The sequence below is a fragment of the Crotalus tigris genome, unplaced genomic scaffold (assembly GCF_016545835.1).
Source record: "Crotalus tigris isolate CLP2741 ecotype Arizona unplaced genomic scaffold, ASM1654583v1 scf7180000024167.7108832, whole genome shotgun sequence".
Taxonomy (NCBI): domain Eukaryota; kingdom Metazoa; phylum Chordata; class Lepidosauria; order Squamata; family Viperidae; genus Crotalus; species Crotalus tigris.
In genome coordinates this window covers 313,634-339,807 of record NW_024100417.1, presented here as the reverse complement: position 1 = coordinate 339,807, position 26,174 = coordinate 313,634, and the positions used below count along the sequence as shown (strand labels likewise).

Below are 26,174 nucleotides of genomic sequence, written 5' to 3'. Positions count from 1 at the left end.
ACATGGAGGCAGACTAAGTAAATATTAAGAGCCTTTGGTACTTACCTATTTGGCTCCTGCTGAATTGCGGCAATTTCTGGGTCAACTGGCACATCCCCCTCAGTTTGCTCCTGCTCCTGCTGGTATCGATGGAAAGCATAGCTCTGGAACACCTCCTCAGTCTGTTGAGCTACCAAGTCTTCTGCAGAAGAGATAACAGGCTCCTTCAACTATCAGCAGCTTCATTTTGAGCAGAGGTAGGTCACAATTATTGAAGCCCAAGGCCCTCTTCTCTCAGATCAGGCTGCTGAACGTCATGAGCAAAAACAGCAACTTTCAGCAGGACAGGTTTTGCCCCCTTCCCCAAAATACTGAAAATATGTCTCTTAAGCCTTTAAAGGAATTAACACATTTATTTTTCTTCCAACCTCCCCAAATCCACTTTTTCCCAAGTAGTTCACGCCACATAGATATGCTTTTCTCTTCTTTATTTGCTTATATCATCATCATCATCATCAAACTCTGTGAAGCAGGATAGACATTTTTTGTGCTGGTAAGTACAGAAAACTTCCTCACTGGAATTAACAATATGTTTTCCCAGCTAAAAGTTGCTAAGCCTGCTTATGGACAAAACATCACCTAATAGGAATGTGCCAAGATCATCATTGACCTTGATAGTCAAGTCAGAACTTGAATGTCATTTTCCTGGTCCAAGTATTTTCCAATTAATTATCTCCAAATGTGTCCAGCCACATTGTCTATTATCCCTTAGATGCTGATGGAAAAGGGCAGCTTCTGCTTAACGATATTGATAGAGTTTGACCCACAATTCATCTTTAAGAAATTTGAATTCTAGGTCTTAGCTAATCTGCATTTGGAATCAGCTTGTTTCTTTATCCCAAAGGTGCTTTTCAAAAGGCAACTGAACTTTCTTGGTTTTTTTCCTTGAAAACATTTCACTTCTCATCTAAGAAGCTTCTTCAGTTCAAGAAGCTTCTTGGATGAGAAGTGAAACATTTTCAAGGAAGAAAACCAAGAAAATCCAGTTGCCATTTGAAAAGAACCTTTGGGATAACCATGACTTGGATGACTAAGAATCTCCATAGACTTGTTTCTTTATGTTATTGATCTCCCAAAGGGGAGTCTAACTCAATGAGGTGAGCACTTTTCCATTGCTTATCTGGTGCTGGCCTTTCTTAACGAGTTTTATTTTTTAATCTCAGCAAATACATACAACTGGTAAGGCATGGCATTCTGAACTACTGTCTTTACAAAGGAGAGGGAGAACTACTCTTACTAAACAGCAAAATAACTAACGTTTGCATTATAAAGAGCAAAGAAACTTCTTAAATATAACTGTGGCTTATGAATTTAGAGAAATTAATATCTGACACCTAGGAAGAGTGGGAAAGAGCACTGATGCTGCAGTAAAAACTGAGTGGCTTACAATCTTCCTCATGATAACTTGGTTACAGATATACTAAATAACAGGAAAAAACCCTAAATCATATTAAACACAATATGATTAATCTTAATCTTCCACCACATACTAAGCACCACTTTATCAGCAGCAATTCAATCTATCGCATTCCCCACAGACCTCCCTAAAAAGCTAGGTCTTCATAGCTTTTCTGAATGAAACAATTGTAGGAAAATGGCCATGCTCATTTCTGGGAGCACCTTTTTCCAGAGAAAGGGGCAGCACTGCAGAGAATTCTCACCTAAGAGTCCATAATAATGAAATTCTGCAGCAAGCCTTCTTTTTTATTTTATCAGATGATCAAGTTTCACTCAAAGAAAGCAGTCTTGAAGAGATCCAGATTTTGAATCGTAAAAGGGACTTTAATGATCAGTACCTTGAGTTCTACCTGGAAATCCATTGGTAGTAAAGCCACAATTGGCACACCAGATGGAACCATGCAAAGGCCCTTCAGGCCATAGTTTCCATCTGTACTTCCAACTGAAGCTATATGTAGAAGAAGACATGCTGTGCAAAGAGATGAGCTGCACCAGAGGTCCCCAACCATGGCACTTTATGACTTGTGGACTTCAATTCCCAGAATTCCTCAGTCAGCCATGCTGAGTGGCCATGGTTGGGGACCCCTGAGCTATACTATCCAGGATCAAAAATGAAATTTTACTAGAATCACTTGATTTTCACACCCTTACCATTCTATTGTGCTGGGACTGATTTTAAGTTTCTCCCCATCCAAACTCTAACAACCTCTACACATCAGGAGAGAACCATACCTGCATCTCCAGTTTGGCCCAAGTTTTTGGAAATAGTCAAGTATCAACATCATCCAACCTCTTCTCAGGTTATCTAGGGATTCAGTCCACAGGTGATAAGTGATGTTGCAGAGAACTCTATCCATTTTCTTTAGATTGATAGTCTTAATAATATTTCAATATATTGCCTGCCATCTCTTAGGACTTTGCCTAGCGACTGTCCACATCTGAATCAATGAGAATTATTTATTTTCCAAATGTTCTGCAAATTCATCACATTCAACAACTGTTTTATTTTCCACCCAGTCCTCCCCCAAAATGGTCTGAGTTACTTTAAACGAGTCCATAACGTGCTAAGTCCTGAGAAATATTAATACTTTGCTGTTCCTATTGTCATGTAAATTTCTACCTGTGTTCAGACACATTAGCTCTTTAACATTCGCCAGCATTTTTTCAGAAGTCTCCTGTCCCATTTCATCTCCCAGACTTCCTCAGTACTGAGAAACCCCTTTGGACTGGCACATAGGGAGAAGCCACTTAGATGAAATCTTGCCAAGAACTATATTAACTCCATATTCGATTAAAATTTGCCCGGAATTGCCTCAGGTAATTCCCCAAATGTCATCTGGAAACCACTGGATCCATAACTTAGGCAGACCCTCCTTAAAGACATTGGTAACACCAGCCAATTCCATGGAAATCAGAAAGTGTTTGAACTATATAGGATTTAGGTTGATCTTCCCTCTCTTCAAATCATGTCTCACATACTCTAATATGTGGCCTGCTATATGTTAGGCTTGTGGTAACCTTGGTTCCAACAAAGGCAAACCAAAATCCCCCAGAACAAGAAGCCTTGGGTAAATCTATGACTAACCTGGTGGTGAGATCCAACAGCTTTGGCTTGCATACTGCAAGGCAATATTGAGGGCAGCCCCACCTTACATCTTGATCTCAAGCTCATACACATCACTTCCAGTTACCTGTAGAACAGTATCTTTATTGTCCTACAGAAAAAAACTGAATGACAGTGACTACACCTCTGCCATGTGACCAAGCTGATAACTACTCAGTATTTAGTTGGATTCATATCTTAAGGAAAAACATACTTCCTTCCATGGCAGTCAAACGCCACAATCCCAAATCCTTAATCGCTATCCACACAACACCAAAACAACACCAATTTGATTGGAGCAACACTAAAATCATTGGCCACACTATCACCTGCCATGCTCGTGAGTTCATCAAAGCCTGGCACTCCATAAGCAACTCCATCAACAGACATATTGATCTACAATCAGCCTATGAACCCCTCAGAATCCAATTCAATTACACAGCCAACAAGAGACACAGCACCAACCCACAACCAACCTACATAAGCCCCCTCTCCCTCCCTCAGCAGTTCACCTTCCAATGACCATGACCTGAAGTAATCTCCCCATCACAAGACTCTCTCCGATGACTCACACCTGGACCGGTACTGGGCCACAGCATGCCAGTAACCAAACAAGAAAAGTCCCATCCATGGGATGTAGGCAGCACACAAAACCACGCACTCTCTGGTCCACGGAAAAAACTTTCTCCACAGAACCGGTCCCTGGTGCCCAAAAAGTTGGGGACCTCTGGTCTATAATACTCATTGTCCATGCAAGCTGGACTCTAACTATGCAAAACTAAGAACTCACCAAACAGAACAGCAACACAGATGAAGACAATGCAATCTATAAAAAAACAGCTGGTACTAGGATTATTTTTCCCCGTTTGCTCTTTCCTCTACATTTCTCTCTCCCATAACTTTTTTTTTTCTTACCCATTAACACTCAGAAAGATTTTGCTGGGAAATTTTACTCTGGCCTTGAGCCAGAAGTGGGAGAGATGAAATGACTCAGCCCTGACAAACTGTATGAGAAAACATGAGAAAGAGAGTCAAGATAGCTCTGCTTGGTTGTGTTGTCCTTAAAAAGAGGATAATACAGTTTTCAGACAGACTTTCAAGATTCTGTTAATATTCTCTGCAATAAAAAAACTGCATTCCTAGAATCCCTGCAGTGCCTATTCTTGATCTGATTTATCTTGGAGGGCTGACAGATTTTAATATTTCATATGCTGGATGAGAAGAAATGCAGAGGAGTTTAACCCTTTGTCATTGGTTACTTCTTCTAAACCCTGCCTGACCGCTCACCTCCCAAAGCTATTTTTAACTGTTCTGATAAGAGACCTAGAGACCTATTGCCAGATTATGGCCTCTCTACTCCTGAAGTGCAAAAGACAAAGCCACAGTAAAGAGGGCTGCATGTACTTTCCCCTCTGTTCCCCTATATTTCAACTGAGAATATGGTTATGTGTGCTTAATGGACATTATTTTATATATTATGCTACATTATCTTTCTTTTTAGCTAGCAAGTAAAGCCAAAAAATATAAACTTTTGTTCATCTCATTTCCCAACAGAAAAGCAAGATATTTTCTATTGCACTAAACCAGGGGTAGGCAACCTTGGCTCTTTTATGACTCGTGGACTTCAACTCCCAGAATTCCTGAGCCAGCTTGGCTGGCTCAGGAATTCTGGGAGTTGAAGTCCACGAGTCATAAAAGAGCCAAGGTTGCCTATCCCTGCACTAAACTATTTTAAGGTAATATCCAAAGCAACAAAAATGACAATAAAGGTTATCTTTTTTTCTAGCTGTAGGATCATTATCCTAGGCTAAAGTGAGAGCCAGCACAATGCTAGTAAATGCTGGATTGTGGAAATCCAGGGTAAAACTGAATCTAGTCCTAAAACGTCTTGATGATTTTAGAACAATTCAGCATAAACTACCTTCCAGGATTATTATGAAGGTATTGGGGAATGGCTACGTATCCTGAGATTCCGAGAGAACAGACAGCATAAAACCAGCATGTAGTAATACAAATGTATCGACACTGATGCTTATCATATATATGCACACTTCCTTGGAATAAGCCTCAGTAAAGTTCAATTCCTTATGACTTTAGGTACACGTCCATGCTATTTTTCTTAATCACAGTAAGAGGCACTTACACACATTAATGTGTGTACATTATCACAATGCATAAGGGATGGATCTTGTATCACAGTGGCACAGTGCCTTTTGTCATCTGTCCTCTTGTCCTATCTGCTCTGGGATGTCTTATGATCTCCCATCCAAGAGCTAACCAAGACTGCTTAGTTCTTGAGCCCAAACAAGGTCAGCTAACTGATGATTCTAAACCAGAGGCCCCCAACCCTTTGGGCACCAGGGACTGGTTCCATGGAGAGAGGTTTTTCCGCAGATCGGAGGGTGCATGGTTTTGCTGCCTTCATCCTGCGGATGGAGCTTTGCTTGTTTGTACGGACCGGTTGCTGGCATGCTATGGCCTGGTACTGGTCCATGGACCGGGGTTGGGGACCCATTCTAAACCACAAGTCTGATGGCAAGAAATTGGAGTGTTTAAAATGCTCTTGAAAATTCCCTCTTCCACTGGACATTATGAATCATTATAAGACGCCATGTACTTTTATTTGGATTATGTTATGTTCATCATTTATGTATTATATCTAAAAAAAAAATTAAATCCCCAAAGTTTCATGTAGGTCCTGTATGCTCCTGCCACTTGCTATATACTTCACCATGTACTTACTGTCATTCCCAAAATCATTTGCACATATTGTTTGTGTCACTAATACCGCTGAACTGTGGCCAGGGTGGAGTATTGTCTACACTCTACAATGTTTGGGCTGCACATTTTATATTCAGCTTCTAGGTGGGTTTAGGATTAGTATCTTTTTACTAAATGCAGTTAAGACTTCTCATCAAATGTTTGTGTCATATATAGTCACTGCAGCTTAAAATAAAAGCATTATTTTTCAGAGAGTTGCAAGGGATGATAGTTATAACCTGCAACCTTAAATGAGATTTTGTGGTCAGTGCAGTGCTGTTATTTTTACTTCCCAGTTAGGCATGAGTTTTTTTAATCATCCAATCCACAATCTTATTAGATATTCTGTCCCCCTCACCAAAGCCTTCTCCCAATTAGATTCTTCTCTTCTTTTCCCTCCAATCAGACCGCACCACAGGTAGTCCTCAACTTACAATCACAATTGAGCCCAAAATTTCTGTTGCTAAGTGAAACATCTGCTAAATGAGTTTTGCTCCGTTTTATGATTTTTCTTGCCACAGTTGTTAAGTGAATCACTGCAGTTGGTAAATTTGTAACACGGTTTTTAAATGAATCTGGCTTCCTCATTGACTTTGCTTGTCAGAAGGTCCCAAAAGATGATCACATGATCCCTGGGACACGGCAATCATCATAAATGTGAGTCAGTTGCTGAGCATCTGAATTTTGATCATGTGACCATGGGGATGCTGCAATGGTCGTAAGGGTGAAAAATGGTCATAAGTCACATTTTTCAGTGATGTTGTAATTTTGAATGGTCACTAAATGAATTGTTGTAAGTCAAGGACTACCTGTATTACAACAGCCATTAGGAAAAAAAAATCCCCAATGCTATTTTTGTCTTTACAAAAACATTATTTCCTGTGTTGTTATCTAAGATTTTTGATTTTTTTTTATAAATCTTCTTGGTAGAATTTGTTTTATGAAAGGCAAAATAAAACTAGTATAGTAAATAAGAAATTATACCCAAGAAAGTTGTAATGTGGTTAACATTTTCTGCTGGCTTTCCAAGCTATTGACCTTTCCAAGCTATTTGCAGCCCTTCCTCCAAGTAATCATATATTTATATAGTATCTATATTATAGCACGAAGATTGGAAATATATGGAAATGTTTTTCATCTTTCATTTAAAGAAGTGACTTAAATTATTTTCAAGAGCTGAACTTTCATTGGAAGGCTAATTAAGACGTGGTACAATGGAGGGACCTGACATGGTGGAAAAATCAGAAGAAATCAGTGTCTTGCACAAGCAGAGGCTGAGAAAGGAGAACAGCTGCACAAAGTAAAACCAAGTAATTGACTCATATTCTCATTGAAGCATTGCAAAATCACCCACAAATTACAAGCAAACAATTAACCGAAACCTTTCCCCCCTGCAATCTAGCTTACTAAGAACATAGTCTCTATTTCTATCATTTCTTAGCAAAGTACTGTAAACGAATCCTGAAAAATAAGCAAACAGGAAAATAAGCAAAAGGACATTCTTGAAAATTATACCAGTTTCCTTTTTTAATTTGCTTAAAAAAAATATTTCAGGACATTTAAAATGTAAAGTGAACTGTCTCTTAAAAAAACAGCTATAAAATTCCATTTGGGTCAGGTATTATTAGACATGTCAACAGAACTTCTGTTACAGAAAAATCAGGCAGCCTATTACTGTCCTCACTAATTTCTGTTATCTTAAGACCCCCGCCCCCCAGAACCCAAAGAGAAAGTCACAACATAGATTTTGTTATTTTACTTAATCTGCCTGAAAAGCTAAACATTTCCTCCTCCTCCTCCTCCTCCTTCTCCAGTGACATCATTCTATAGCATCATGCTCCAGCAGCCCTAAAGTGAGTAAAAAACACAAAAAATACGCATCTCTCTCTACTCATCTTTAAAGGATACTATTCCAGGACAGAGAAAGATGTAACTTTCAGAAAGAGAGGAAAAAACACAGCTACTTGCAATTTTGAACTACACTATGTTTATGGCATTATATAATAATCTTTTTCAACATGCTTTTAAATAGGCTTTCAAGTTTGGATGTTAATAGCCCATTCTTCTTGTCTCTTAGGGCCATTTAAAATTGTTCCACTGTAATTCACTAACAGATTTCAAATAAAACTGGTCGTTTCCTCCTTGCTAGTTGTTCTTGCATTAATCTCCTTGAACTATAAATTGTTGCCTCATAGGCAAACTCTGATGAATAATAAGAGGAGCGATAAATAAGTATCTCACGTGCAGGAAGTCAATGTTAGCTCATACAGCAGGATTTAAAGGAAGATGGTTATTGTACAACAAACAGGAAATATGCTTGCTTGAATATAATGAAACGATTCCTAATTTATACAAAAACCCGAATTCTTTGGTTTTGTAAAATATCGCACATTGCTAGCAAAACTTTAGTATGTTTACATTTTATAATTAGTCTCATCATTTGTTTTCCCCCCCTGTAAAACTTAAAAAGATAAAAATAATAATTGAAGTAGAGTGCTAGAGCAAATTATGTAACATTATCTAAAAATCCTGGTTATGCAGTATATTTTGCTCCATATCATATAATTAAGTCTGTTTTGGAACAAGCATATGTAAGTTAAGTATGCTAGATATTCATTCTTTCATTCAATTTCTAAAGCTGTCCAACCCAACAAAGTGACTCTGACTGGAGTCCAGGATATTTAGAGAAGCAACATCACTATTGTTTATACAAAGATTAAAGTATAAACCAATATATTGGTATTAGGTGCACTGGAATGTGTAAATAATAGGGAGCAATCTTTGAAGAAAAATTATTTTCCAACAGATCAAATGGAGTCATCCAAGTTGTTTAAACAAAGTTAATTATTCAAAATTTTCAAAGTAAAAAAGGCACATTCATATACATAACAACAATAACAACAACAATAATAGTTGGAAGGGACCTTAGAGGTCATCTAGTCCAACCCCCTGCTCAGGCAGGAAACCGTATACCATTTCAGACAAATGGCTGTCCAATCTCTTCTTAAAAACTTCCAGTGTTGGAGCATTCACAGCTTCTGGAGGCAGGTTGTTCCACTGATTAATTGTTCGAACTTCCACTGATTAATTGTTCTAACTGTAAGAAAATTTCTCCTTAGTTCTAGATTGTTTCTCTCTTTGGTTAGTTTCCCTCCGTTGCTTCTTGTCCTGCCTTCACTAATTCTATGTATTTACTTTAAAAAATCCAGTAAATAAGCCAACATGATCCCAATGTCACTGAAAACACCACTATCGTTCATTGATTAGGAATTATTCATAATCGTACATTGGCCAAGTGTGGGGTTTTTTTGGTATCGTCAGTTCTACAGGGATATTTGCCAGGTGATTTTTTTCTTTTTTTATCTACATTTCTGGGGCACTCTGATAATTTTTATTTGCAATGTCTGTTGGACATCCAGGATAAATCTCTCTAAAAGTAGTAAAATTTCGCTCCATTATGTGTAAGCTTTGCTCACAAATGTCTGTGCAGATTCTCAGTCATCCAGGTCATGGTTGTATCAAAGGTGCTTTTTCAAAAGGTAACTGGACTTTGTTTTTTCCTTGAAGATGTTTGCTTTTCATCCAAAAGCTTCTTTAGTTCTTGAAGAACTTTTGAAAAAGCACCTTTGAGACAACCATGACCTGGATGACTGAGAATCTCTACAGACATTTGGGAGCAAAGCTTACACATACTAGAGCAAAATTATGGAAATTTAAGGAAAAACAAAAAGTCCAGTTGCCTTTTGAAAAAGCACCTTTGGGACTTTGCTCACAAATCGTTGCTAGTAGTCATTGATATTAGGGCTTAACTTTGCTTTGTTTTGACAAACGTATTTTTATTGATCAATAACTAAAATAAAATTTCTGTCTATCATATATTGTACAGATTCAGAGGATGCAAATGAAGCCATGGCAATGAAAACATAGTCTATGCATTAATGCATACAAAATGATACTGCAGAACTCATTATCTGAAAGCTATGCGGTGGCATAAGAGCCAAGTACCCTAGTAACTAACATTTTATCTCAGCTAATCTATAGAGGAGGTCTCCTCTTAAGATTATTATCCCATATGGCTGAGGCTAATAGCAAGCACTCTACCTACAACTTCTTAAAAATTCAGGGTTTTAAGAGATTTGCATTGAGAATATAGCAATTTTTCCTCTGTTAAACCTGCACACAAGATATATGGATGGAGAAGTTGAACCAAATAGCCTATAAACTACCACAAAATTTAAGAAGCTGCCTATATGTGGGATGAATGCAAATGCCAGTCCTAACTGGTTTAGTGTATTAATGAATATATAACATATATACTAAGCTTTCTTCTAAGACAGAAATCTGTAAAATTATAATCCAAAGTAATCACGGACTTGATTCTGAACAATATATTGTCCCATGTGTTATTTGCATGTTAGGGACAAGGCTATGCAGTCTTAGGCAACTGCATCCCTGGGATAGGAAATAAGAACCCACAACAACTCTAATGAGTTGTTAACACTTTCCTAGCAAAATATTTAATAATTATTTTGGGAAACAACTTGAATGTCTAATGCAGCAGAACCCTAGCCCTAATCTTAAAGTTTTCATACCCTGGTAATTCACAAATAAAATCCCCTATGTCTGAAAATAAATTTACCTGCTGCAACATATTTTAAGATGGAACTTACACATTAATTTTTTCTAATGACTATTGCACATATGGGTGGATGATGTTGAAATATGACTGCCAAGCTGAAGGAATTACTCAAAATTGTAGCTGAGCTACCAATAGTCTACTACACAATGTACACATTCCAATAATGATTTTGTAACGCTCTCCTTTGGAAGCAAGCTTGTCAAATGAATAAATTACACCAGATACTTATTTATTTCTGCTTCATATCAGGATAAAGAAAAAACAATTTTTTTCTGGGAAAGAAAGAGGTTCCAATAAATTCTTGGGCACAGTCATAAAATACTGCACATAGATTATGCCTACCATGACATCAACAACCCCATATTATCAAGAGCTGATGCAGATATCATTTTATGGTTCCCATATATCAAATGCTGGTAACTGAATGAAACCTGAGTGGAATTTTTTTTTCTTTACAGCTGCTTATCATGTCCAGCAAAAATTGTTCTAAAGTGACAGCCCCCAATAAAACACAAAGATTTATTTCAACTTGATGATTACTCATACAGTAGTCCCCATTATCTCCTTGATACAAAAGCAATACTGATTATATATACGGTTAGTCACTTTGGAATGGCTTGATTATATTTTTTGATGCCTTCCAAATAATAGGGGAGTTTGTTATTGGTCACCTGCAGGCAAAAGACATACATGAGACTTTTCTGAGACCAAGGCTTTCAAAGAATGATGTAACAGTAATAGGGGATGGGGGGGGGGAGAATATCAATTATCCTGGTATGTGATGTCAATCCAACTCTACCAGTAATCAGAGATGCAACAAATTCTTGGCCTCCATTACTGACAACGTTACTTGTTGGAGTAGGAAAAAAGAAGCTAAGAGAGGAAAGTGCTTTCTCCACTTAAATAAAAGGTTTGGCTGTAGCTTTTTTAAATTTGAGAATTAAATAATAAGAAAGGCAGTCACTGCACACTTATAAATTCAAAGAAAGAAAGAAAGACAGAAAGTCCTAAACATGCCTGTTCCAAATCTGAATCCAAAAGAAAGTCCTAAACATGCTTGCTTCATATTTGATCTCCCAAAATCTAGGGGTATTACAAATATTAGGGTTTTAGTTTTGGGATGGGGAACACTGGGCAGCAGGAGGTGAGGATTGTAAGTCTTAGTATATTCAGACATAATTTACTGCTGGAAATGAGGGGTCGCTCTCTTCCTGGTCTATGCGATAATCCGCCTTCCACTTAAATCCTGGTGCTTTTGAGCTGGTATTGGCAGGCATGTTTGATGTACCTATGCCATGATCCATTTGTTTTTCTAAGCACACCGCCTGCCAAAGCCCATCAACAGCCAAGCACAGAGGCATCTCAGCCTAAAACAATTAATCCTCCTGATATGAACTGACCTCACTACATAAATTCCTGCAAAAAGCATTAGAATGTGGTAGAACTATATTTCTAGCAAAAGCCATTGCTACTGTCATGTTTAAGAAAAACTGGCAGGTGAAGCTTGCCAACTGGTTATTCATCATCAGAGTCAAATGAAGAGCTGCAGCCATGTTTACCTGATGCTATTTCCTGGGATGATCTGCGTCTTTCTCCTGTTCTTCTCCTGTCTGCTGGATTGCTGCCATTCCATGAAGCCATGTTGATGTGTCCTTTGGTAGAACCGAATTAACCTGAAAAGATTATGGGACAGATAAAACAATCTATTTAGTTGTTCCAAGATCACCAGCCCAACTCTTGTTTTTATCACTCAAAAGTCTGCCTCGCTTTCTTAAAAAAGCAATGCTCCTTCATCACGTCCTCCCCCCAAACGTTGATCCCTAACTTAACTTAATTTTTGACACAATTATTCCCATTGTTCTCACAGATACACAACTAAACAGCTCCTGAAAAGCATATTGGAAATGAGAGCTTTTTAGAAAAATTTGCAATGGTTTGAATTGCTGAAACAGATTTGAATATCTACAAACAGATAACGTATGGTACCTATATATGCAATACCTATACCTGCAATTCTGAGATTGATACATTTATATCATAAATAAATATGTCTATATCTGATGAAATTGCACAGCAATAATAGAGACTGTTTAACAGAAATGTTTATAAATACAATATAAGTATAAAGTAATGATTCAGTCACATATCTTACAATCAATATCTTATATTAGGATTTATATAAAATATAAGACTTATTATTAAGGCTTAATACTTCAAGTCCTAACCAAGAACCTTTGAATTATTATAGTGTCTAAAAATAGACTCAATTCCAAGCAGGGTGTTGTTTTTGTAAAATTAGGGTGCTCAGGTCTGATAAACCTAATAATTCCAGATACTGAGGAATCCTTTATATATATCTTTGAGGGCTCCAATTATGATTTGTGTAAAATAGATTTCTTTTTCTATAAGTGCTTATTATTAAGTTAAATATAGTGCAATTCTTGACTTTCTTGGCCTCTAAAGAATAGATGAGCCTTGGTCCCAATTCTGATACCCGTTTTCTCTCAATTCTAGCTTAAATTAGAAATATTTACATTTGAGATGGCACTGATTTTCAGTTTTTCTTCCAGCAACTCCAGCCTGCTTTTTAAAAGTGGCCATTAAATGGCTATTTTGATCTCTTAGCACAAAGGGAAGTTTGGGAATGATTTGCTTACATGCCCAAACCCATGTAGATCTATTCAAGGTAATATGCAGCTGAAGTAATGCTTATATGACTGACGAAATAGAGAACCTGGTGTCTGGTCTGAAGGGCTGGCTGACAGGCTGGTAAACTGCTACCGTTGAAGCAGGAGGGGAACAAAAGGAAGATATTCTGGAAGAATATGATAAACTCACAATTCAGTGGCTATACTGAACAATGCCATGCTTGGCTGGATGTCCTGCTTATTTATTTCTGATTAATGTAGCCCAACAATTCTAATCACCTTTACAATCCCATAAATTTGCTCTGAAAAAAAGAATCCTTTATAATCTATAATCTAAAGGGATTTAAGGCCCCTTTTCTGACTCTTTCAGTTGAATACAGATGTTGTTAATTGTTTGGAGACCCTTTCTCTTGTTTATGTAGGGAATTATGTGATTTAGATTTATCAGCTTCTGTGTCTTCCTGGGTCTACTTCTGTTTTCATTATTGTTTGTCGTATGCAATAATCACCTTAGGCATAATTTTGATAAAGAAGGGTTTTCATGACAGAAGGAAGTGGTTGCTCTTTATACTGTAGGAATTGGAAAGAGAAAGGAGGCAAAGGTCTGTTTTATAGTTAGCACTAAGGACCTGTATGACTTGGACAAACTGATAAGCAGCTGCTTATTCCTGGCTTTGCTTACTGGTGCATCTATTTACTTGGGACTGGTTCTGGTTCCTCTTTCATTTGTTCTGCAAAAGAAAACCACCGTCATTGTACTGAATTAACTCTTTTCTAGTCGGAAGGAAAGAGAAAAGAGAAGAGGTTGACCAGCAATAAGGTGGATGAACTTAGTTAACAAAGGCAATGACTGCTCCGTTGGGAGACTTGAAAGAACAAGTTAGGAATAAATTGTTATGGAAAACATCTATCTATGTGGTGCCTAGGACTCAAAATGATTTGATGATACATCGATCAGTCAATTGATGGAGGCCCTGAACATGCTTGTACTTTTATATCGTTTATTTTTACATTTCTAACATGCATGATGAAAATAATTTTTAAACTTTTTCTATTTTAAATAGAGACTGAACCAAAAGAAAGTTAGAAAAAATACAACCCCAGACAAACTAAAAAAAGAGAAAAAAGAAAAACATTCCTTATAAATATTTGTAATAGCCATTGGACTTCTAATAAATATACCACTATCATATATATTAAATAGATCTATCATAATAACAAATATTGCAGCATCTTCTGATTAGTAAAAATACTGCTTTTTCCAATCATATAGATTATGTATTTCTGACAAACATTGCTTAACATTTTAAATAATATCACTTTTCCAATTTCTCAATATGATTCTTCTAGCTCCTCCATTTAATACACCCACAATTCCAGATGTAAAAATTCCAATATTTTGGTAAATAGTTCAACTTCATATTAATATCCTTAACATTTAGAGATGTTCCTATAAATTTGCTTATACATATTAACACATTATTTCAAAAAGATATCAATTTATCCCATGACCATATCATATGGGTCGGTAAACCCGCAAACATTTTATACTGTACTTCCAAAACAGAAAATCTGATGTCCATTTTTAAAAATATATTCTTTGGAAACTCCAGTTCACCTTAAATAAATTTTAATGATCTGTACATACCACTTTAGCAATCAATTTATTGATGGAATAATTTGACACTTGGAGGAATAGAAGATTTTAATATCTATTGTTTAATACAATGTTAAGGCCCCAAGGATACTTTATAGTAAAAGGCAGGTTGATGTTAAGGCTCTCTGTGCTGCATAATCACCTAAATAATCGTGTGGTTGCTATAAGTCATGGGATGGTAGGTCTATTGTTAGTTATTTGCACCCCCAGATACTTAATACTGTTGACCATCTCTATAGCTGCATCCTTGATACAGAGTGGAGTATGACTATGCCGGCTCTTTCTAAAATCTACAGTGATCTCCTTTGTTTTATCAACATTTAGAACCAGGTTACTTTTATTGCACCAGTCCACCAGAGCTTTCACCTCTTACCTATAAGCATCTTCATTGTCATCCTGAATAAGACCCACCACTGCCGTGTCGTCTGCATACTTCACAATATGATTCGTAGCAGATTTGGCATAGCAGTCGTCGGTCATCAAGGTGAACAGTAGCAGATTCAGGACACAGCCCTGTGGAGAACTTATACTCAAGGAGATGGAATTAGAAACTTTCTTTCCAACTTGCACAACGTGGCGCCTATCAATAAGGAAATCAAATATCCAATTACATAAAGGAGTATTAAAACCTAATTGGCCCAGTTTGTTCACCAGATGCTGCGGGATGATTGTGTTGAATGCTGAACTAAAATCCACAAACAGCATTCACACATGAGTATTCTTCCCCTCCAGGTGCGCCAAGCTAAGATGAAGCACACAGGAAAGTGCATCTTCTACAGAGCGGTTCTTCGGACAGGCAAACTGTAATGAGTCAAATGTAAGGGGAAGGCATGAAACCATGTAACCCTTAACCAATCTCTCAAAACACTTCATAATGGAAGTGAGTGCATCTGGACAGTAATCATTAAGGCATGTGATTTTAGTTTTTTGGGGCACTGGTACAATGATTGCAGCCTGATGCAACGAGAGATTGAAGATGTCCATGAGAACAGTGGCCAGCTGGTCAGCAAACTCCCTAAGTATTCACCCAGGGATATTATCAAGGCCCGCAGCTTTCTTACTGTTGACTTTCCATAGGACCTTCTGAACAGCAGTTGTAAAACAGTAATAGAATAGTACAATTTTATAAAAGAAAATAAGGGAGAACACTGACTCTTGTTAACATGCATGTGTCTGCAGACATTCCAAAAACAACAGATATACTACAACACTAACATGTTCACAGAGATGCTGGAGCCATGTACTTAGTTTTAAGACATTTACTGGATTGCCAATATGTGGCAATAGTTTGCCACATGATCAACAGAAATCAAGTATTACAGTATGCAGAAATGAGAATCTGGTCCATTTTAATGGGGTCAATCCATTCCCATCCACAAATGCATTAGGTTTCAATAAAATCAAATTACAAAAACTTTACCAACTTTTTTTTAACAGAACAGATTTCAATGCTTAAATGTAAACATTTTCTAAACTAAATAAACATATAGTATACAAATATTCCTTTCAGATTTACCTGCTGTAATTTAAGGATCTCAACACACAGAAGCCTTTGCACCTCTACTAAGAAATGCAAGCAGGTGGACAACTGGTTTGTAAGCTTAGTACTACTCACAATTCAAGCCTGAATCTTATGCCTGAAGTAAAATTTTAAAAGATATTGCAGCTTGAGTCTCTAGTCAACACTTACAGTTTGAGAACTCTGTGTAAAGAAATAACTAATCTCTGCAGTGGGGTCTTAAATTCTAAATAAATAAGGGTTTGATCTTAAGCTAGAAAATTTTCTTTCCCTTACTTGAATAAATTTCAGAGTCCTTGAAATGTCATAATAATCATATTTTTGTTCAGAATAATTCACAGATGGATAAAGGAGGCAAGACATATCATCTTCTATGATGGCACTCAGTAATAAATTACTGGCAGTATTGAAATAATCTGCTGAGTCTAATTTATATTTATTGACCCAATTCTTTGCCACATCTACAAAAGAATGGGAAACACCATGAGAATTCGCCCACTTAGTAGATTGTATAGCACTGTGTGTGAGTATATGTGAACATGTCTGTAAAAACATTTTTTCAAATGTTATTTCTATGTCATTGTTTAGTTTGGTGGAAAGATGTTATTGCATGTTGGCAACTAATTTTTTACAATGATACAATTGTACAAAATCACCACGGAGACTACTATGAGCCCTCCATAAATCACTGAAATGAAAAACTAAACCCATTAAGAGTGGCAACTGATAAATTACCACTACATTAAGTGAGACCAATGTTGCCAAGGAATTTCACAGAATTCTGGATCTTTAAGTTTCCTGAAAGGTTTTATTCAAAATAATATTAGGTTGCACTAGGAAGATAATTTGTGTAGCATGATTTACTACATTATGCCAGAGGCAATTATTTTTCCTTTACTGACTGTTTACTTGATAATTCATTTACAGATACATAGTTCACTTGAACAGAATTTCTGTTGGGGAGAAAACTGTCAACCCTGGATAATATAGCTTGCTGACTTCAATGGCAAGTGAACGTAATATCATCAGAGAACATTGCTTAATGGATGGGACATAAAATAAATTTGCTCTATCAGACTTTGAGAGAGATAGAAATGAGGTGAGAGAAATGATCCCTCAGACCACCTCTCTCCCCTCATTTAATGAAAAGCAGCCATCAAACTTCCTACCCACTAATAGCCTAACCCTTTATGAACCTCACTAGCTCTCTTTGAAAACCATCCAAATTGGCTATTGTTACCACCAGCCTCATTGCCAACTATTCTTGCCAGACAAGCTCATAACCCAGATGCTCATTTTTGGACATGGAATTTACTCTTGCAAGAGAGGCAAATAATTTCCAATTAAAGTTATAATTTGCAGGAGAAAGGCAACAAAATGGCATAGAGGTAGTAACATTGGTTACAAGTGTGGTCTATTCTCTAGAACAGGAAAAATTAGCTAAAAGCTGTGCGTTTCGATTTGATCCTTTTTTCTCTGGCAATGAAGGGAAGAGCTGGATTAAGAACAATTAGCAAATTAATATAACAACATAAAATCACTGAAGTACCACTGCAGTTCCTCCAGGCAATTAACTGACAACTTCGGGCAATAAAAGTTCCTCATATGCAATTGCCAAGGTGAACACTCTTCACTTATTTTTACAGCTCTCAGTAGTTACTGGCAGTGATAACCTCAGTGCACATAATGCCAGAATCCTCTTGCTTTCTTAGAGTAAACAATTCATTGGGCCTGCCCCACACAAAAGAATTTATGTGGGGCAGGCCCAATGTTAACTTGCTGTACTGCACTCCTCTCATCCTTTATCACAGTAAATCATTTACCACACATTCTAGTCTTGGTTTCCCTGTAGCAAGGCTACAGAGAACATAAGCCTGATCTAACACTGAACTAGATTCTTAAGAAGCCTTATTTGAACTTTGTTGTATTAAACATAATGGCTATTTTGTTTAACAAATTATTCCAATTGTTTCTGGCCCAAATGCCACCATGTACTTGAAAAATGTGTCTCTAAACATCTTAATATGTTTGTTTAACCATGGCTAATTAAATAAGCAACAGCTGACTGAGTTTATATTGCCCATTCTTTTTACCACATGGTTTAATTTTGGTAAATTTAGTGTGTTTTGTGAACTCAACCAGATTCTCTCAAGTCCTGAAATATACAGGAGCTAAAGAGTATATTGAACAGGTAAGTCATTTTGATAATTCATTCAACTGGCATCTAAATTAGTGTGGGGGCCAGTTCTATTTGTGTCTTTATTCACTTTGACAGTAAATAGCAAAAGTAGGCTAGGATTGGTTCTCACTTTGATGTAAGACCATTAAGGAATACCAAGGCACAAAATTGGCCTTGGAAGCACCCCCTCCCCTAAATCTCAAAAGGTACTAAGGGCCAACCACTTCCTTACTGCTGCCAATAAAACTACATGGGTAACAAAACACAAAGAATAAATCTCAACTGTAGACTATACCTCTGAAAACAAAACAATGTTAATTTACAACTGCATGGAGTATTTATACTGCTTCATTCTTGTCACTTTGCAGTTATCTGTTCTTGTGCATTGTTGTTTAGAGCAGGGGTCTCCAACCGGTACAAGGCCAGGGCTGCAGCATGCCAGCAACCAGTCTGCACAAACAAACAAAGCCCCATCCATGGGATGTAGGCAGCACACAAAACTATGCACTCTCCAGTCCGTGGAAAAACCTTTCTCCATGGAACCAGTCCCTGGTGCCCAAAGGATTTGGGATCTCTGGTTTAGAGGGAAAACAACTATGAAACTAATTTCTTGCTTCTTTCTCCTTTATTCTGCCTCCCTGTTCCTCAGCTATCTCCAAATTAAATTTACAATTGAAAATGAAGAGTTGTGACTGATAGATTGACCTGGTAAAGGAGTTTCTGGTAATTACGAAAGTGAAACTCAAATATCTCTGGGCATATCCAAATCTGGGTAGAAGCCATCTAAAGCCAGTCCTATGCTTTGTACTTTTTTCCTGGATAACACATTGTATTCATATTTGCATAAGAGAAACAGTACAAATGATTAATTGTTAGGTAAAGGAGGTTCAGAAAAGCCTCATTTTCTGATATCAAAGCTAAATCAGTGCTTTATATTTATACTACTAGTATATTCAGATTTAATAGTTTAATCTTTAAAGAAACAATTATAAAACTTGTCCATTTTCCTCAAAAAATCCACCTTATACTACCATTCTTAAACTAATGCAAATATTGCTGTAAAATACCTTAGTAACTTCCAGATAGTGGACTTCAACTCCCAGAATTCCCCAACTAGCATGTCTATTGCTGACAATTTTGAGAGTTGAAGTACACATATCTGGAAGTTGTCGAAGTTGGAAAACACTGTTCTAAAGCTATATCATGTTAGGTTTTGACAAAGCATATAATGTGAATACAAACTGTAAACCATAATTAAACTATCTACTAGTGAACTGCATGCAAATGCATGAATTGGAAAAACACAATGGATCTTAAGTTAAAACTAAAAAGGCTAGGTTCACGCAATCTAGTGAGGTCCCATCTCATATATGCTTTAGCCTCCTATTGTGCAAACCTTGATATATATTTTTTTTAGTTCAGGTGAAGCAAATGTTAACTCTGGCAACATAACACTTAATACTTGTGATAACGATAACCCCTCTTGCTGTGGTCGGTTAAGGCTGAAGATTTCAGTTAGGATATGATTCACAACGTTATCAGAGCGAGCATTACACTTTCCGGTGTTAGTTTTAAATTGGGTTTTGTTACTCCTAAGAAAAGTCAGTAATACTTTGTGCAGCCCTACATTATAAAGCACAAGAAAAAGGACCTAGTCAAAACAACCACAAAGGAACATTTATAACGCACCTCAAACATTTGCCACTGTACCATCGCTAAGACGAAAAAAAAATATGACTGTAGGTACCTTAGGAAAACACTTCTGAATTTCATGCCCCAGGTCATATGCTAATTAATCCGGAATAACTGACGCCCTGTAGTTCCCAATTTACAATATCTACCTTTAAACGATGACAGCAAGATTTTATCCCCAACGTTGCACTGCAAAGCTCTAAAGTGGATTATTGGGTTCTGGATTTCGGCAATCTCGCGTCTGGAAAGCTGAGGCTCGTCCTTCTCCCCGGTTCCCCCCTGCTGACCCTCCGGCTCCTCGGAGCACCTCTAGGCCTGCGGCACACTTTTGCTCAGCCGAGCAGGCGGCGCTTCAGAGCGCAAGCGTCGCCAGCAGCCTCGCATCCTCGCTCCGCATCCAGCCAAAGGCCCGAAGAAGACCCGCCGAGCTGACGGCGCCTCGTCCCCAAAGAAATAGATGAAATATTTCTTCCGGCTTCCTTGGGGCCGGGAAGAGCCAGAAGATCGTGGCTACTGCACGGCTCGTGCATCCCACCGCGTCAAGACCCGCCTTCGCGTGGATTCCCCGCCTCACCCGGCCACGGCACTCACCCCGCTTCTAGGGAACGGTGGCGACGGCCGCGCCCTTTCCACCCAGCCAGCTTTTCCACGGACTGTTCAGAAGAAAGTGGATCTGGCCTCGCCCACCTCTTGCATCGCTTTGGTTCTCCCCCGCCCGTGGCTCTTGGGCTGCCGGGCAGGCGAGAGCCAGAGACCCGCACTCCGAAAGGATGAAGTCAAAAAATCATAGACGCAAACCAGGTGAAAGCTATGGGTCTTCTTGCAGCGCCCTCTAGAGGTCGTGCTCTTCGTAGCCGCTGTATGTTGTGCAGGAAAATGGGGCGGCCGGGCGGGAGGGAACTGCTTCCTTTTCCCTTTCGCAAATGGGGCTCGAAAATGTACGTTCGTACATGTAGATCACACTACTATTGGTATATCCCATGGCAGGAGAAGTTTGGGGTTGGACTATGACCTACAAGATCCCTTCCAATTCTGTTATGTTAAGGTTATGCAAAGCGCAGAAAAAGGGTTTAAACATTCAAAAGGAAAACTTGCTAATTCTATACACCAATACCATTCGCTCTTTTTTTGGGGGGGGGTAGGGGTGCCTTCGGGTCAGTGTTGACTCCTGGAGTAGTCTCTGTACTCTGGAAGTGGTTTGCCATTGCCTCTCTCCTAGGGCTAAGAAAGGGTTTCCTGGTTTCTAGCCTGATGACTTACTCGTTACAGTACTTCAAGCACCACATCTCCCTATCTCTCTGAAAACCATTTTTGCTTCTATCACCTCCTATATTGCCTAGTTTCTCACCTTTCTCATTAACTCCATTCAGCTGTGCACTTTTGCAGTCTTCTCCCTTTTCTCCACTCATCCAGTCTTCCTTCATATATTGCTTTTGAGACGTGATTCTTAATTCATTATTTAAAATGTATTCAGTGTTGCTGGAATTCAGTTGAAGCCTGTTATTCCCCATAATCTCCAGGCATTGGGATAGGATATCAAGAGCATCGATTAATTTATCAGGGGTAAAGATGTATTGATACTTATGTCACCAAGACATATCGTGGTGGCAGATGAGCTTATCCAATAGTTCATGTCGTTGTTACGTAGAGAGAGTACTAGAGCTTCCAGGTAAGGAATGGTGAGGTAAGATGTCTCTGTAATGGGTAGAGATGATGATTATAGATAAGACCAAAGGAATGGCATGTAGATTGGTAGCATAGAATATTTCTGGACAAGGAGAAGATGGGAGATTGCCCACTTGCACTCTGGCTATTCCTTGCAAGGACAGGGCAGCAGTTTCCTATGGGTTTTGAGTGTCAGGAGACAAAGGGAATCATCATGCTCTCAACCATGGTGGAGACTTTTAAGGACACTGAGTTTATTAATTCATTTTCTAAACACTTTTGAAAATTACCTATTCAAGTATCTTAAGGATATTAGAGATCTTCTAAACAAGTTTGAAAATGACTACCTTCATTTTGAATAAAAGAAAAATTAACTATAATTAAGAGCATAAAGAATTAGAAATAAATGAAAAAGGGTAAACAAAAATCTGATTTAAGAAAGTTATAAATGAATTAAAAGATCGGACAAACTTGGAATAAAAGAATATTAGGACTTTTGCTGTTAGATTTTGGAAATAATTATATAAATAAACAGCACATTCATAGGAACTAACTTGTTGAGTATATCCTAAATCAAAACAGAAATCTGAATCTTTATGGTGTTAGTAATTGAATCTATTATAGGGGGCCTAGAAATTTCAGGCAAAAAGAAAAAAAAAGAGAAAATAATGAAAAGCCTGTCTCATCTTTGGTCAGCAGTGGATCTTACAAATGACAGAAAATGTTATGACATTTGAAATACTTCAGGAGATATTTGAAGTATGGGGTCAAAAACTAGCAGCAATGCTTTTAGGAATAGACTATGTCTAAAATATATTAAAGAAGACATTACTGATGTGAAAGAGAACATCTTGGAAGATTTACAACATTAAAGAGATTGCACTCTGATTCAGGTAAGTCTGAGGATACAGATAACGCCCCCAGTGGCTTTAACATTCTCAGAGAACTAACGATAGATCAGAGTGCAAAGATCGGCTCACTGTGAAGTATATAAATCCTTCTACTTCCTACGAGAACTGAAGAAGCTTCTTAAATGAGAAATGAAATGTTTTCAAAGAAAAAAACCAAGAAAGTCCAGCTGCCTTTTGGAAAAAAGCATTTTTGGGACCCTGATGCAGAAATATCAGGATATAAAAAATTTGCAAACATACTAGAAAATATAAAAAATATGAACTATAAGACAGAAAACCTTAAAGTGGAATTACAAATAACAAGCCAAGAGATTGACCTGGATAACAACATTTTACTGGACTTACAAAAGAAATTGGATAAAGTCTTGTAGAAATCTTTAAGGTGAGATAAAGAAAAATTGAAAAGAGATCAAATCCTATGACAGTATCTGAATGAACTAAAGATTAAGATTGTTAGAAGCAAAAAGAAATAGGTGGTTTGTTTGAATTAAGATTAAAATAAGACATGTATGTATAAATCTAGGATAACTTTATGGATTTTTGCTGACACCAAGACTGAAATATTAATGGATTTGCTTATGAATAAGGGGTGGGTTATGAGGAGACATATTTGCATGTAATGTTATGGAGAGGTGATAAATTATTAAGTTTGTTCATGCCTGTTGTGATAAGATCAGAAGCTACTTTAAATATTTCTTCTTTTTTTCATTTTTCAGTACATCTTTTCTTCTTTTATTTACTTTCACCTATTTTTTGAGTTTAGTTTGTATTTTATTGATTGCCTATTTATTGTATTTTATTTTCTTATTAAATTTCAATAAAAATAGTTTTTTTAAAAAAAGAGTGGGAGGGTATTTGACCTCTGTGAAACCTCATAGAGCAGGGGTCAAGCTATATGGCTGCATATATTGCCAAGGCAAATCTGGGCAGCAAATGCAGTTAAGAATATCAGTAGAATAATAATAAAAGATAGAAATAGAAACATATCATAAACAAGCAATAATTAAAAAAAAAGAATGATAACCATTAGGAAAGACCTAAACAGGTAGTCCTTGATTTATGACCATTCATTTAGCAACCACTCAAAGTTACGATGTGCTGAAAAAACTCCGCTCTTTGCACTTACAAGGAGTACTTTTTTTGCCATTTTACAGTAAAATAGCCCCATTTGAAACGGTGGGTTTGCACTTACAGCTATGATGTTAGCTCAATGATTGCAGATTAGCTTAATGACTGCAGTGACAGTGATTTGCTTAAAAAGTTGGAAGTCCACACATCTTAAAGTTGCCAAGATTGAAAAACATTGTAACCACTCCACATACACAATGCTAAAACCTTGAATGGGATGTAAAACTGTTCCAGGAGGAGAATAGCAATAGAATATACCAATTAGCTTCTCCATACCCATCTTTAATGCTAATAATAAAGAAAGTCTTGCAAGTGACTAAATCAGGGGTAGGCAAACTTGGCTCTTTTATGACTTGTGGACTTCAACTCTCAGAATTCCTGAGCTAGCTATGCTGGCTCAGGAATTCTGGGAGTTGAAGTCCACGAGTCATTAAAGAGCCAAGAGCCTACCCCTGGACTAGATAATGCTTGGTGTAGTGATTAAGATGTTGGTCTAGAAACCAGAAGACAGAGTTCTAGGCCCACCTTAGGCATGAAAGCTGACTTGTATGACTTTGGGCCAGTCACTTGCTCTCAGCCCAACCCACTTCACAGGGTTGTTGTGGGGAAAATAGGAGGAGTGACGAGTATTATGTATGTTAACTACTCTGAGTTAGGTGGGCTAGAAATGTAATAAATTAAATAAAATTGTATAAAATGGGATATAATACTTACCTGTAAGCAGCTGGAAAAAAAACATTTAAAAATCATGCATAATTGCCTGAATTTGGGAGCTGACATTGCACACGTTTTTGACTATATCTGACAGTTTGCATTTGACAGCTCTGCAACGCCTCTTCTCCAAAAAAGAAAAAAGAACAGTAAAGGACTGTAGATGGTAGATCTTAATTCTGTGACAAACAATTTCTATAAGAGAACAAAACATCTACAGCATACAATAATAAAAAGAAATGGACATCTTATATCGGAATGGGTCTCCTTGGAAGATAATTTGACTACAATTTGATGGAATACTATTTTTTCTTTCAGTTAATGTACCCAAATAATCATAGGGAAGTTGTTGAATATAATTATGACTAATGATATTGGAATCTGGGTATAAACCTCTTAGTATTTCTATGGAACTTTTTTTGTTCTGAAAAATGAATGAGTGTGATACAGTTAGCGTTTGACATATTCTGTATTTTCTATCTAATAAAAGTTGTGCCAATTCAAAGGTAGAAAGAAGCTTCAAATCATGCAAGGGCCTGGACAGAGCATCCATCAGGAGTTCCCTAGATCAAACACATCTTTATTATGTGCCATCTGACAGCAGAAATGTTTCTTCAGGTATGCTGGCTGCCATATAATTCTTGTGACACTAATCTGACTGCATACATAAACCTTTTTGGAATACAGAAGTCTATGACAAAAGATTCTTGTGGCACACTGGAGCTAACATGGCTTAAAGTTTAATTAAAATCATAACTTAAAATGTCATGGGCTCTTCTGCCCACGATGCAGATACATGAGAATTTTGTAACCGAATAAAAGTAACAAAAACTTATTCGAGTTGAGTTGCACTAAACTCAATGATATCATGGACTCATTCATGCAATTTTTGTGGTGAAAGGATGGAAGTCACTGCTTTCTTTGGGGAGGTGCCTGTAGCCATGGAATTCTGTGGTCATCTCCTATCTATGTACTTATTAGGCTCATCAGTGCTTAGCTTCTGAGTCCAAACAAAGGTTCTTCCCATTGCCATTATGATAGTAGCAATGATGGCTGCAAGAGAACCAGAGAATTTCAGAGTTCTGGACTTGCAGTTGTAATTGCTAGTGTAATTGCACAATGATATAGATATTCCTCGACTTATGACCACAATTGACCCCAAAATTTCTGTTGCTATGACAGTTGAGTTTTGCTTCATTTTATGATCTTTCTTGCCACAGTTGTTAAGTCAATCATTGCAGTTTTAATAACATTAAGTGAATCCAACTTTCCCTTGACTTTGCTTGTCTGAAGTCGCAAAAGTAGATCACATGACTCCGGGACACTGCAAGTGTCATAAATTCGAGGCAGTTGCCAAGTGTCTGAATTTTGATCACATCGCCATGGGGATCCTGCAGCAGTCATAAGTGTGGACAATGGTCATACAGTGCCACTGTAACTTCAAACAGTCATTAAATGAATTGTAAGTTGAGGACTACCTGCACTGCAAATGGCAGACTCTTTGGATTCAAAAGCTAAGCAATGAACCTAATACATAACTAGCATTATCCTACATCTTCTAGTGC

At 37.5% G+C, this 26,174-nt stretch overlaps 2 protein-coding genes across 9 annotated transcripts in view; one reads left to right on the top strand and one right to left on the bottom strand.

Annotated features, from left to right (window-relative positions):
* Positions 1–20,950, bottom strand: part of BAK1 (BCL2 antagonist/killer 1) — a 30,837-nt gene extending 9,887 nt beyond the window's left edge. Inside the window, exons 1-4 of one of the 5 annotated variants that reach the window (XM_039323167.1) lie at positions 20,344–20,767; positions 15,178–15,384; positions 12,059–12,172; positions 46–181 (exon numbers count right to left, since the gene is read on the bottom strand). In XM_039323167.1, the coding sequence (XP_039179101.1) occupies positions 46–181; positions 12,059–12,140 (218 nt within the window). In that variant the 5' untranslated portion in view covers positions 12,141–12,172; positions 15,178–15,384; positions 20,344–20,767. The other 4 variants (XM_039323165.1, XM_039323164.1, XM_039323163.1 and 1 more) reach the window with 4 other exon arrangements.
* LOC120298930 overlaps positions 1–26,174 on the top strand; it is a 72,526-nt gene that overhangs the window by 30,807 nt on the left and 15,545 nt on the right. Inside the window, exons 1-2 of one of the 4 annotated variants that reach the window (XM_039323162.1) lie at positions 21,104–23,152; positions 25,116–25,227. The exons of 2 other annotated variants lie outside the window; for them this stretch is intronic. The gene's annotated coding sequence lies outside the window, so the exon portion shown is untranslated. Of the gene's footprint in view, positions 1–20,861; positions 20,996–21,103; positions 23,153–25,115; positions 25,228–26,174 lie in introns of those variants that run through there. One more of the 4 variants, XM_039323160.1, reaches the window with a different exon arrangement.